This window comes from Nannobrachium achirus (genome assembly GCF_963921795.1).
Source record: "Nannobrachium achirus genome assembly, chromosome: 2".
Taxonomy (NCBI): Eukaryota; Metazoa; Chordata; class Actinopteri; order Myctophiformes; family Myctophidae; genus Nannobrachium; species Nannobrachium achirus.
The window spans coordinates 58,525,023-58,539,928 of record NC_137811.1 but is presented as its reverse complement, the minus strand read 5'-3'; the positions used below and the strand labels follow the sequence as shown (position 1 = coordinate 58,539,928).

General features: G+C 41.7%; 1 protein-coding gene across 1 annotated transcript; it reads right to left on the bottom strand.

The window, feature by feature from the left end:
• Positions 1–323: 323 nt before the first annotated feature.
• Positions 324–5,813, bottom strand: rrp15 (ribosomal RNA processing 15 homolog; the record flags this gene model as incomplete). The annotated part of the gene is made up of 5 exons (XM_080742924.1): positions 324–1,050; positions 1,521–1,710; positions 3,770–3,867; positions 4,159–4,493; positions 5,765–5,813. 5 exons carry the CDS (start codon positions 5,811–5,813, stop codon positions 892–894), a joined length of 831 nt encoding a protein of 276 aa, XP_080599050.1. The 3' UTR covers positions 324–891.
• Positions 5,814–14,906: the final 9,093 nt, after the last annotated feature.

Below are 14,906 nucleotides of genomic sequence, written 5' to 3'. Positions count from 1 at the left end.
CACAGGCATGAGCGTCATTAAACAGGAAGGTTTATGTATAGTATGACAGCTATTCCACTGTCACCAGCTGGCCTGTGCTCTCTGGCACACACATTTCCTCCACGGGGTCATAAAGAGTTTAATGTCACATTCCGTGAAAGCGAGCATGATTGTCCTGTCCCAAGCAGATGCTATCGCCAGACTCTTCCAAAGGAGCCCATTAACTGCACAATTATTAACATGCTGTGCTGTGTAATAATGTGGGACAGCCTGTGGTGGATCCCACCACAAATAATAATGACTCAAAAGGAGTTAGATGTTTCTTTAACTGGCTATTTATTCAAAAACATGGATTGTGGCAAGAATTGTTCTATTTACAGGAGCGGCAGATTGGAAACACATTCAGCACATGGCACTTAATAACCTCAAGTTCCGGAATAGCACAAACACTCTGGTAGAACAGTATTATCAGTCCACACTGGGTGGGCTGGGCAGTCTACTACTTTAAGGATCCTTTTCAGGCTCATCTTGAACTTCCAGAACCAGGGAGAGCTATATACAGTATATATAAGGAAGGACTCAACAGGCTTTTTTTTAATATTGACCAGATGAAAATCTATCATGTAACAAAATGTTGCCTGATTTTTATTCTATAATAAATAAATAAGTCCAAACCATAGCTCTGTGTGGGGGTTCCATTCTTATACCGTTGTGCTTCTAACGCAGCACCCACTGAAGAAGTAAGCCCTCATAAACAGTTCCTCTCCTTCTCCCCCACCTCAGTGGTTTAGGACCAATCAGTTCCAATTCAGATCCCCAGACAGATCCTGAAGGCATTGTGCAGCACGTCTTCGCTGAAGGGTGACCTCAGTGACACAAACATAATAGTCCCTTTATTGTGGAAGGTTGGTCTCAGTCTGAATCACTGTCCTCTACAGCCTCTTGTGCGTCTGGCTGTTCACCCTCATCTTCATCACTCTGTTTGTCCCAGTCTTTCATCGAGGCCCCCATCATAAAGTCATCTCTGAGCACGCTCCAGGCAGGCTTCTCGTCTGCTTCGTCAACAGCCGACTGAACACACGAAACACAATACTCATGTATAAACAAAGAATAAACATGTTAAACGCTCATACAATCTATTCTGCGCTTTATGTTCAAATGTTGACATTTGAGCCAGCCCTCTACAATCGCTGCCAAATATATGAACTCCTGAAAGCCAACAGTGCCACCACGTGGGCATACATTGACATTACAGGTTGTCAAATATTCAAGGAATTGTTGTCATGATGATAAGAAAGAAAGTAATTCCCCAAACCAATAAATCAGATAGTTAAGTAAACTAGTCTGTGATTCCATCATTTATTGATATCAATAGCAGCATGCAAGACTCACCTAAATAATATACTATTTTCCATACAAACTCAGCATGACATCTCATTTAATCCTTTAGCGGGCAATGTTTGCATGTACAATCAGCAAAACATTGTGTGACCAAAACGACTGCGGGAGGACTGACAAATGTGTGGAATGTTAAAACTCACCGCCTGTTTTTCTTTTTTGACGGTTACTTTGCCGCCACCTTCCGTTCCCCTGAGGACATCGATGAAGTCTCTCTTGGAAACGGATTTGAGTAGCTTGGCCTTCTTGCGCTCTGAGCTGCCCACTTCCTTCACCTTCTGATCCATGGTGTTCTGGTGTTTCCTCACGGCATTGAAGAGCTGCACCACGCCCCTGAAGACGGCACACAATTAAGCGAGGAAACGACTTCCCTTAAAATGCACCAAGGCTTTAGTTCAAACAAATACTCGATGACTCAAAACTGATGCTGACCTTCAAAGCAGCCAAAGGTATGGCTCCTCCATACCTCCAAAACCTGATCAACCCGTACACCCCCACCCGTGCACTTAGATCAGGCAACACAGGGATGCTGACAGAACCCTCGCTAAAAACCCCAGGGCAAAAATCCACTCGTCCGAGACAGTTTGCCCTCCAGGCCCCCAAGCTGTGGAATAAACTCCCTGTCGCACTTAGAACGGACTCACTCGCTAGCTTTCGCCGTGGACTGAAGACTCACCTTTTCAGACTCCACCAAAACCCTTATCACTACTGGAAATCAATGTCCATACATGAAGCTAGTTAGCTATTTTTCTTTTTTATTTTTTTTTAGGTTTTTAGAAACCTTTTTATTATTTTATTTTTCTTTACAGATTATACTGTTTTTCTAGATAGATATTCATTTGCATGTGTTATATTGCTGTTGATGTACTGACATTTGTTTATTATTGTGATATTTGATCTGCTTATTGTAAGTCGCTTTGGATTAAAAGCGTCTGCTAAATGCCTAAACTGTAAACTGTGTCTCCCACATGGGAAACCAAAAATGTACTGCTCAATCCCAAATGGGAATCCCCCTGTCCGAGGGTGATATTAGACTTTTGGGATTCAAGCAGGAATACTCTGTCTGCTGTTTATGCACTTGCTTGCCAATTTTGTCAATTTAGTCGTTATGCCAATATTACCTCCCCACACACATCTGTGGGGTATCGTGTCCACGATCGTGAGGATGTTGACTCTACATCAACGGTCTTCAACAGGGGGTCCTCAGAGTTACTACAGGGGGTCCTCCAAATCTTTGTGTGATAGAATGTTTTTTTTCTAAAATGTTTTATATTAACAACTCTTTCACAGCCTGGTCAGAATGGGCTTGTCTGTGGACTAGCCGGAAATTTCTAATATTGTATTATGATCTGATATTATGTTTATAAACATCAGCCCACCCCCCCTCCTTCTTGGACGCCATTTTTTCCTTCTTTTTTTTTATCCCACGGTCATAAACTCACCATAACTATCTGGATCTGCATTGGCATATAGTGGGGATTTTGGCCGAGTCGTCTTTCCACCCGTGCGTTTCACGTGCACGATCCGTGCACATCTATGTGGGTGCATGTGATCATCTCCGTGTGTACAATCCATGGAAAAATTTTCATTAGCCTAGCCGCTAGGACAACGGCTATGCTAACGCTAACGTCTATACAGTAAGTCTATGGGAAAAGGCTAATCTGCCCCGGAAGCAATCAAAAGCACTTCCGGTTCATGTATAGAGAAGAATCATGCTATTGGTTAGACCGGTGGTGAGACAGAGAAGGGCTACCGATCGTTTTTTTCCGTTCATTATCATTTATTTCACCTATTTAGAAAAAGTGTGTAAAAGTGTGTTCTGGCTGGGAACACCTTAGCTATAATTGTGTAAAAGTGTGATCAGGCTGAGAACACCTTAGCTATAATTGTGTAAAAGTGTGATCAGGCTGAGAAAGAGTTAACCACTTGAACCCTAGCGTCCAAATTCTGTGAACTTTAGCCAAAAATAACAGATCTACAAGCTCACAACGCCTTAAGAGCTTGTAGATCGGCTATTTTCAGCAAAGAGCTTTGGTGTAGAGGGGAAAAAGAGCAGACTAAGTACAGAGTGAAAGTTCAGGTTTATTAAGTATTGACGATTCAAGTGGTTAAATGTCTGAAAACACAAGTTGACATGAATCCAAAATACACTGACGATTGTGCTGTCAAACAATGAAACTATATGGATCTATGGTAAGGTTGTGGGGGTCCCTGGTTCATCTCTCTCTCAACTAAGGGGTCCTTGGCCTGAAGACGTTGAAGACCCCTGCTCTACATACTTCTGGTGCTGGAGGACGTAGAGTGTACCTGTCAGCTGCCGTAGGCATATGTGCAGTGATACATAGCACCCTCCCTGCCCGGCTTCCCTCCCCCGAACACAGGCCACCAATACCTGGTAGCAATCCGCTGTAGATTCCTCTCTGCTTCACGGTCCTTTACCACATCAGGTTTCTCCCTCGCCATCATCTCCCATGCTCGCTTCTTATCAATCTGTTGTAACCAGGACAAAGTACACAGCCATTTTGGGCTATTTAACGGGTAACCAAACCTTTTACAAATGATCTGATTAATTGTTTAAAAAAAATATATATATAGAACAAAATTTGATTAGAAATTATGCTCCAATTAGTGTATTTACTGTATGGTCCATACGCATTCTGCACATTAACAATCTAAATTATTAGAGCTTAATAACCAAATAAATTAAGAAATATAATGCCCCGATTGATTGACAACAATAATCATTATATTAGTAACCCGGTCAAACACAGTGCTGGTTACCTGTTTTTTCTTCTCCAGCACCTCTTTTCTCTCCTTGTCCTTCATCTTGTCCAGCTGTTTGTTCTTCAGCAGGATGGTGGGTTGACTGGCTGGGGTTTTCTTTGCCAGAATCTTGGCCATGGCCTCTGCCCAGCCGGCATTTGGGTTGCTCTCCCCGCCTTCCTCCTCGTCCGCCTCCCCTCCGTCGTCGTCATCCTCTGCCTCCCCGTCGCCATCTCCACTCTCCCCACTGGCATCCTCCTCTCCGTCACTTGACCCGTCTCCACCGTCGCTCCCTTCATCAGAGTCACCTTCTTCTTGGTCACTGCTCTGGTCGTCCTCAGCATCTTCTCCTCCTGAGTCGTTAGGAGACAAGCACGTCACTGAAAGGTTGCCGGCGCCCCTGGCGCGGTTCATGTAAAAAAGGTTTGGCGCAGGCTGAGGGAAACTATGGAACTGCTATGGTTATTCCACTAATGGTTATGGGCATTTATATACAGTATATTTGCACATTTCGGGTATATGCTTTGTGGATTCTTTCTACAAGTGTATCCACAAGTTTCCAACGTCCCATCGTGCATTGCGCAGAAGTTGTGCGGCAGTTTCCGGCGGCGCAGCCGAGAGTGATCTACAAGCTCACAACGGTTGCATCTGCGACGCGACGTGAGCTTCCATGTCTGCTGTTCTCCGGAAGTGTCCCACAGATAATTCTACAGTAAATTATCGCGGAAACAGGAGGATAGCTTTCAGTGGACAGTAGCCATTGACATCATCATCACAGTTATCTGTTCCCAACATGTCTAGTTGCAAATGTGAGCTCATTCACCTAACAGAATGGCCAACTAATAGGACAAATGATCAAGTCTTTATGGCTTTATTTATTTCAAGTAAGTTCAAAGTTTCTTTTCTTTTTTTTTCCATGATCCACTTGAACCTTCGCATCCCTATTATTCTGAGGGGAACATTACACAAAAATAACTGACTCTTCATTTGATTGATTGAACTAGAAGACGTTTGCATAGGTAAAGGTTTCATAACAATACAGTTCACTTGGTCAACTAAAAGGATACCTCAAATTCAATGATCAAGGATTAAACTGATATAAACATAGAATATGACAGACAAAAAAAGACACATTTTAACACGAATCTAATATGTTGTGGGGGTCCCTGCTTCATCTCTCTCTCTCTCAGCTAAGGGGTCCTTTGGCTGAAAAACGTTGAAAACCCCTGCACTACACAGCAAAACACTCAGTGTTCATTTAACTATGTCCGGGTCTATTTGGATTTGTATACCTAGCTTTTGCACCTATGTAAATGAAGACAGGATTTCACTGTAAATAATAACATACAGTAAACAGGCCTCAAAACTCAGAGCCAAGATAGACCGACATGGATAATGGGTTAAAATGGTCACTAATTTATCTTACACACAAACAAACACTAACAACATCACGTTGGTTTAACGTTAGCATTAGCCAAATAGCTAACTACCTCCTACACTCCGTGCTGAGATTAGCTGAATGTTCATGGCACTCCACTAAGCAGGGTGAAAATGTTATATCCATTGTCAACACGGTCTGCGAAAAACATTGTAGTGTCTATAATGTCAAGTTTGTTTTGTTTACCCGACAGTTCGGTGGAGATCTCCACATGTGGCTGTTCTATCGTCGCCATCATTGTTCCGGAAGTGCGTAAAAAGGAGTTACATGCAAACGGTTCGATACGGCTCAGTTACTATGCAGAATAGTTCCGTGTGAAAGCTTCTGTCAAAAAACCTTAGACACTCTTAATTCTGCAAATATTGATCTTATCGGTTATGATACATAAAAAACGAAATCAGGTAAATATTTTATGTGCAAAGGCCTATGTGTTTCAGCCAGGGGTTCACAGCTTCAGAGTCAGAGAAGAAGTGAAAGGAAACGAACCACATGACATATATTTTAAGAGTAGCTTGACATTTCATACTGTAAATAGAGAGAGAGAGAGACAGTTTATAGTGTTTCTATTTAAAAATGACCGGATGTCAAACTTGTAGGCTACTTGAGAAATAGTTTCACGGTGGCGATATTGAAACAAATGGTTAGAACAGTCATACATTTTTTTGTATTGTAATTTTATTTCAAGTGAATTAAATAAATTATAGTTCAATTGAACTATTCATTTAGCTGCAGACTGTTTTTAAACTAGGCTACTTTCAAAAGGGGGAACTTCTTCACATTGTTTTGCACATTATCACATTGCACCTGTCCTTGGGCCACCATAGAGTCCACTCTATCATGTTTTATCTAGCATAGGGGCTTTTTGTTTCGTTTATGCCATGCCACACCCAACTGCATGCCAGCTCATTTGTTGTTAAACTTTAACTGCATTTTGAAGTTCCGTCTTTGACTTGAAGACCAAAAGGAAAAGACAGACATAAACATGGGTAAGTAAACACCTTTGAAACAGAGAGAAGCTTAAGATTATGAGAAAAAGACAGAGTTGTGAGAGGGAGATGCAGTAGAGACAGACAGACAGACAGACAGACAGACAGACAGACAGACAGACAGACAGACAGGGGGTCGATACATCTGAATAAACATAATTAGCCACTGATTTGTAATTGCTTTTTGTTCTGTTTCATACAGCAATGTCAACTGTGGGAGTGTTGCTGAACATGATTGTTGCAAGATTTTCCCTCAAGCTGGCCACAGAAAAGGCCCTGGAAGCCATGAAGATGAACCCATATCCTTGGGCTTACAAAGTCGTTGAAATTACAGGACTTCCCGGATTTGGGACTCTTTTAGGGTGCCTTGGACTTGGCATGGCTTTCCTAGCTGTAGCATGTGGAATTGCGATGGCTTCTGCTGGAGCTGTATTCGTTGCGAAGAAGCAAATTGGACCATTGCTAGAAACGGCCTTCATTGGCTTGACGATATCAATGGGATGTGGAATTGGTGGAGCACTCCTCGGATCAACAATATTAGCAGTGTTGACATTGGGACTGAGAGGTCTCCTTTTCTTGGGGTTAATCCTCAGTCTTTGCCTCAGCATCCTTACAGCACTGCAGAAAAGCACAACAGTATCACCTACAACTACAATGCTCGGCTTTCTAACTCTGACATTCCTTACTATGCTACTAGGAGTGTGGTTAGGAATTACAGTGGCGGGTGATCCCGGTACAACTGTTATCCCCAGTTTATTCCTGGTCGTATTACTTTTGGTACCAGGGTGGATAATTGTGGACACTTTGGCTGTAATGACCTTTAGGAAACAACTAGACTTTGGATTGTTGGTAACTGTGACTGGACTACTGCTTGGGTTAGGAATGGGTGGTCAATCCACTGCAACGGTACAGTTCCATGACATATTCTTCACACTTCCCACTGTAGTGCATATAATAGAGATTTTAACATGCGTGGTTGGTGCTTCACTTGGGGCAATGTCAGTCCATTCCTTGGCTGCCGATACAGCTAAAGGGCTGTCTATGTGGATTTCTCTCCCTGCTGTAGTGGTGCTATACAATCTACATATGGAAGTTCCAAAGACAGGACTTCATGGTCTGATTGAATGGCATCTTGGTGTAGGAGGAGAACTCGGCTTAATTTTGGGCCTAACAGGAGCATCAGGATTCGCTTTGGGTTCTACGGTCAAAATAACAAGAGGCAATGTCTGGTTTTATGCAATATCCGTATTTGGGATAGAATGTGGGATACTTTATGAGGATTCGCTGTCATTCAAGAATTTTGTCTTGTCAATGGCTTTAATACTCTGCCCTACTTTGACAGGCATTACTGCATTTAGAAACCAAAGTACAAATACATCGATGTTACTTAATGATGCTCTGAATTTGGCAGCCCTTGGTGTGGTGATGATGGGAGCAATGGTGCTGGGTGCTGGTGGACTCCTTACAGCTATTCTAGGATCAGCTGGATCCTGTGGAATTGTTGGAGCTGTGCTAATTATATTAATGAATACATGTGCAATTTACCATTTCAATTTTACAATTTAGGCATTTAGCAGACGCTCTTAATCCAGAGAGATTTACAAAAAGCAAGGACAGCACAAGGTCAATACATCAACATCACATCAAATGCATAGAAATAGTAATCCAAGAACCTATTCAGTAAAAACAATAATATCAAAACACTCAGACCATCAATAATCTGCTGGACATGTGAAAGTATTAATTTCTCTGTTTTTGTTTACTAAATCAAAGTCAGGTATGTTTTATTTAGTAAATATAAGGTATGTGTACAAATGTACAGTGCACTCATAGACAAGCTGAGGGAAACTATGGAACTGCTATAGTTATTCCACTAACTAGTTTTGGTACATACCGTATATGGTGTATATTTACACATTTCGTGTGTATGCTTTGTGGAATATATTTATATTTATATTAGTAGCCATTGACATCATCATTAGAATTATCTGTTCCCAACATTTCTAGTTGCATATGTGAGCTCATTCACCTGTATGGTAATGGCCAACTAATAGGACAAATTATCAAGTTTATATGTCTTTATTATTTATTTATTTCAAGTATTCGTTCAACGTTTTTAAAGGTTGGAAAAAACATCATTTTCTCACTTGTTTTGTTTCTTTGTGTGTGTGTGTGTGTGTGTGTGTGTGTGTGTGTGTGTGTGTGTGTGTGTGTGTGTGTGTGTGTGTGTGTGTGTGTGGAAAAAAAAAGGTGAAAGTCATCCACCTGCCCCCAGAATGCTCCCTCAGAGCCCAGTTACAGTAGGTGAGTGATTGACATGCATGACGGGACAGCACAGGACAGGAAGCTGGGGTAGATGGCAGATACGACAGGAACGTTGTGACACGTGACACACACATGATACATAAACACTTAAGAGTATCGCTGAGATGCTGGAGATTACAATACGATCAACTGAAAGGAGGAGAGAATGAAGGAAAACAGGTAGCGGGTGTGTCCTTCGACGGTTGCCTTATATAGGACACGCGGATCACATATCTGCCTCTCACTGAAAATTGGCTGCAGTCACAAAACTGGAGGACTCATCAGACAGCTATACCTCCAGTGGAACCATTGTCCACTCCAGAAGAATATGGGACAATCTAGACAGAGTAAGTCATTCTCGCCTGCCAAAACATTTCCATGCATTTTTTTGATAAATGGGCAGAACTTCAGAAGGATATGAAAAAACAAATTTACTTTCATTGTGCTGCTTGCACAGTGCAGGATTTAGACTTTTTCATTCATTTACTGTATATCATTTGACACTTTATTATTGATTATCACTAGCAAAAAAAAAAAAAAAGCCAATTTCTCACTCGTTGGGGACTGGAATGATTGCCTGCCATGGTTGGGAGAGAAAAAAACACTTTCATACAACACTTAATATTGTTACCTCCTCTACTCGAGGATTGCATGTTGACATTTTTATGCTAGAAAATGATAGAGCTGTGTGAAGAAAGACTCTGCTTGACAAACCTGATCAACCAGTTTGATGAGCCTTTGGCCCCCAACTGTTCATGCTTGAAGTCGCACATGATGGCTGTACTCTGTTGTTACAAAGCTCAACTTCACAGTTTACCCAACGCGAAGGGTATACCGGTAGTTGAAAACTGACAATAGTATTTGCCAGACCCATGAAATGGGTAGGCCTACATAAGCAAATGTCGGTCCGGGTTTTCTATATAAAGGGTATATATGATGATGACATGATGATGACATGCCTACAAAAGGCATGATGTCATAAATGATGATGACAGACAGGGGGTCTGGCACAACCAGGTTGACCTGGTCTAGTTTTTTAAAGGGGAGGTGGAGGGGGGTCATCCTCTGTTATTATGTCATTATATGGTGGTAATACACTGCATGACTATGAAAACACTAAAATAATTTGATCAGCATCACATCATTATACTAGATGTATTAAATATAGCATTAGGATGTGACACTGTAACTGACTGTGAATGACCTCTTTATGACCTGATCCAGAGCCCAGGACCACTGCAATGGAGGCAGCCCTAGGATTTGCACTGGGAGCTGTGGCAGGTTGTGTGCTGGGTGCCACAGAAGACCCGGTGGACCATGTCATGGTGATGATGACATCAGAGGGCCCAATGAAACCAGTAATAGATGAGGTCATGACAGTGGGGGCACTTGGACTGGGTACCCTGGTAGGAGCCACTGCACTGACCACTGCAATGACCTCCATAGTGGCTGGGGTGATCATGGCCACAGTGATAGTATCAATATCCCTGGCCACAAGGAGCTGCGGGGTGTCACCCAAAGACTCCATCTGGTTGTGGACGTCAGCCGGACTGGCCGGGGTCTTTGGGACCACGCTAAGTGGAGCCACGTTTGGCATCATCATTGAATGGATTGTGACCAACTCAGGCATGGTGGCACTGCTCTGGGCGTTGAGCATATTCACCATGCTCAAACCGGCTCTGCACGTCTTACTCAAGCTCCTCTGGCGACAAGCGGAGGTGTGCTGTGGGCAAGAGGAAACAGCCCTGGCTAGGCAGAGGGAGCAGGAAGAGATGGAGGCCAGGGAGGCACAGCAGAGGGACAGAGTAGCCGTGCAGATGGAGCAAAGGATCCTTGCCTTGGAGAGAGGTGGTGGAGCAGATGATGGTCCGGATGACCTGGCAGTCTGGGAGGCAGAGCAACAGCAGAGAGACGAGATCCAGAGGTTGAAGATAGAGAGAGATGAGCAGGAGATGGAACAGAGAACCATCCAGGACTGGATCAACAGCGTGCTGTTGAAATACGTGGACCTACTGGCCTTTTCCGGGCTGCCGATGACAGTGATCGCCGTGGTTACGTCCCTGTTCGGGGTGTACGGGTATGGCGGCCACCAAATTGTGTTCGCAGCACTTTTGGGTTTGGTCATGTTCATTGCCTACATGCTAATGAGAGCGTCTGACTTTAAGTTTTGGATGCTGGCAGGGTGCATGGGAATGCTGGCCACATTCGTCATAGCAGTGCTCACGTTGCATGCTGGGCAGGAGGTTGTCACCACGTCCATGAGGTTGCGGAAGTTGGGGAAGGCAAACAATTCCAGGGAATTTATCAGCGCCGAAATGAACTACAGGTCCTCTCTCGAGGCCTTGAGCACAGCGTTTTTTGTGGCAAAGCTTTGCCAGCTGGGCTTGGGGGCCACAGTAGGGGGGCCACTAGTGAGACGAGGAGCCGGAGAGGGGAAAGTCATAGTGGGGGCAGCCGGCGTGGCGGTGGCTTTACTTACAGTAGTGCAGGTCTTGGAGCCTGTGCTAGGCCCGGGGGGCACAGCCGGGGCACTGCTCGGGGTGGTAGGGGCAGCAGGGGTGTCAGTGGGGGCTGCAGCAGCGGTGGCAGGCAGGTGGGCATCCTGGCAGGGGAACTTTGCAACGATAGCAGGATTGATTGTGGGAGCACTTGTCATGGGGAAACTGCACTTTGTTAATATTGGGCTGCAGGTGCCTGTGGCCTATGTCTTTGCAATGACCAATCCGTTTTAATCACTTTAACCCTGTCCTTATAGGCAAGGCAAAGCAAGGCAAGGCGGTTTTATTTGTATAGCACATTTCAACAACAGTTCAATTCAATGTGCTTTACACAGAACATCAAGCAAAGGAAACACAATTATGCAATGACATTAGGATGCGTAAAACTAAATAAGTAAAAAATTATATACAGTTCAGGCAAAATCTTTTTTTATTGAGAAATATTTGGAAAATAGCAAATCTATAAGCTCACAACATGTCGCAGCTTGTGAATTAGCTATTTTCAAAACATTTTAATAAATCTTATACATACGGTATGATAACTCCTGAAAGAGGATATTCTGCATGAGTACTTTTGGTACTTTAAGTATAATCTGGCAATACTTGACAATAACTTTGTACTTGTACTCAAGTAGGCCTAAATGTTGTTTAATACTGGAGTGTTTCTACATTGCAAGGCAAGGCAGTTTTATTAGCACATTTCAACAACAATTCAATGTAATGTGCTTTACACAGAACATCAAGCAAAGGAAACACAATTATGCAATAACATTAGGATGTGTAAAACAAAATAAGTAAAAAATAATACAGTTCAGGCAAAATCTTTTTTTTATTGAGAAATATTTGGAAAATAGTAAATACAAGCTCACAACATGTTGCAGTGCGACATGTTGTGAGCTTGTAGAGCTGATAGTTTTGAAATAGTTTTAATTTAATGGAGTCAATTTACCGTTTGTATGAATGAACATTGTAAAAGGTTCTGAGTGGCTACTTGCTAGGAGCCATGCTAAGCAAAAATGTAGGCTACCTCAAAAGAAGTGAAAAGAAAATGACCTACTGTTATCATGTGGAAATGATTTTATTTATAAATGTTTTTTACCTTTGTTAAATGAAAAGACTCAGTAGTATTCTGATAAAATCATGTTAAAATGTGAAATAAATCTAATCTCTGTTTTAATCTCTGTTGAATAATATGTCCTCTTATTTTATCTTCAGAAGCATCAGTGCCTGATGCTTTTGTGTTGTTAAACTTAAGCATGTGATTTGTGATATTTGTGACAGACAGCCAGTAATGTTGCACAGCCTGTTTGCACTACACTCTGTCTGAACTCTGAACTGTACCTAAACCTCTGAGCTACAAAGTGAAGCAGTGGTGGATGTGGACATTTACTTAACTGCAATTTTGATGTAGCCTACTTTTACTTTGCTGGAGTAAATATTGTACTTTTACTCCAAAACAATTATTTGAAAATGAGTTACTAGTTGCTTTGTATATTTAAATTATTATTACAAAAAATGCTATTTTCAAAACATTTCAATAAATCTTATACATATGATACCTCCTGAAACAGCATATTCTGCATGAGTACTTTTACTTTTGGTACTTTAAGTATATTCTGGCAAAACTGAACTTCTCAAGTAGGCCTAAATGTTGTTTAATACTGGACTTTTACATGTATTGTTGTAAGAGTGTTTCTACATTACAGTATTGATATTTGCTTGAGTAAAAGAATATTGTTCTTTTTCCACCACTGCACATGAAGGCTATGAAACATGGTACATCAATCCTGTAACTTGAAAATAGGTTTCCATAAAGGGAACAGACATGTTCCTCATTTATTGTTTGATATGTTTGGTGACATATTATAAAGTAAATGTAGTGTCTTCTGTACTTCTCTTATATCTACCACTGTTATCCTTATATCACTTAAGTAATGTATTCCCAGAAAGAAGGAAAGGTCTAATAAAATATAATATATTGGTTCAGCAATAAGCAATAAGCAATGGTATAAACTAGAAAGTAATAAAGTACATTTACTCCAGTATTGTTGGCTACTTACTGTAGTAGAATTGTCATTTATACGGTATGATTATTTCCATATTATGATACTTTGTACTTCTGCTCCATTTCTGTCTGGCGCAAATATCATAGTTTTTACTCCACTACAATTATATAACTATAACTATATTATAGCATAGTATTTTATCTGTAAGCTCAAGACACATTGCAATGCAACTCATTGTAAGAATGTAGATAATGTATTTTTGAATAATAAATGAAAGACAATGAAAGTTTATAGAATAAAAGTAGGCTACTTTTGCTTTAAGTAGTGACTTTTCAGACCGATTTTAAAGGAAGTTAGGGATTTATGTTCTCTCCCCACCAAGTAAGATTGCATCCATCTCACTGCTGTGCTGTCAAGACCAGACCGATAGCTTTTAATTTGTCAATCAGAATAGAGTGATCTACGGTGTCAAATGCCTTCTTTATTAAACAGAAAATGCATTTTCAGGTCTGGAATGGGATACCAATTTTACCCAATCAAGATAGAGAACAGGTTAAACAAGTGGAACTGGAAGTGATGACACAAATAAATGAGCAGACAACATTGGAACTGGAACCATCCATACTATAATTAGGGAGAGCGGTCAGTCAGTGGTCAGTCAGTCACAAAATGCATTTCCACCTTTATCTCTTCAGCAACTGATCCCAATTTTCACATGACATTGGCCATTAGCATTATACTGACGGTGACCGAGCCCGATTTCCATTTTTCACAAATTCAAGCTATTTATTAGCGTTTCTTTACCACTTCTGTTCAACACTACACCCTGTTGTCAGGGTTACGGTCCGTTCCTCCAGGCCATGGGATCTGTAGCCCCACACACACACACACCAATCTCACAGTTAGGAATGTTGCAGTGTCTCTCCCTCTCTCTCCCTCTCTCTCTCTCTCTCTCTCTCTCTCTCTCTCTCTCTCTCTCTCTCTCTCTCTCTCTCTCTCTTATATATGTGGTTTGCCTGCATGCACGGGTCACTAATGCACCGGGTGCATTTGATGTGTGTCTTATCTTCCGACGGGTATGGCAAAATTATGTAGAGCAAGCGCATACATCCACATACTTCTATTCACCTAATTTAGCTGTTAAATTATTTGTATCCATCAAAAAATATACACTCCTCCATGGGTTGCTCCTTACATTATGATGCTCCCACATATTCTCACGCACGCACCAGTTACAGTTACTTTCTCCATAACCCACACTCTGCACATATATTGGAGAACATATCTTCAAACGGGTAAGGTCTAGTAGAGGTATATTATTTAAACTGGAACACATTGCCACAGTCTACCTGAAAATGTATTTGTATTGCTGGTGCTACCTTAAAAAAAAAGAAAACATATTTCTTCACCACTGGTTTTGCAAGTTAATCAAGTTAATCAAGTTACTCTAAAAGCAACTCAGCTCACAGCACACTGTGGTATGCCGTGGCAGTGTCACGTGATCCACACAGTCACGTGACAGTCAGTTTACCTT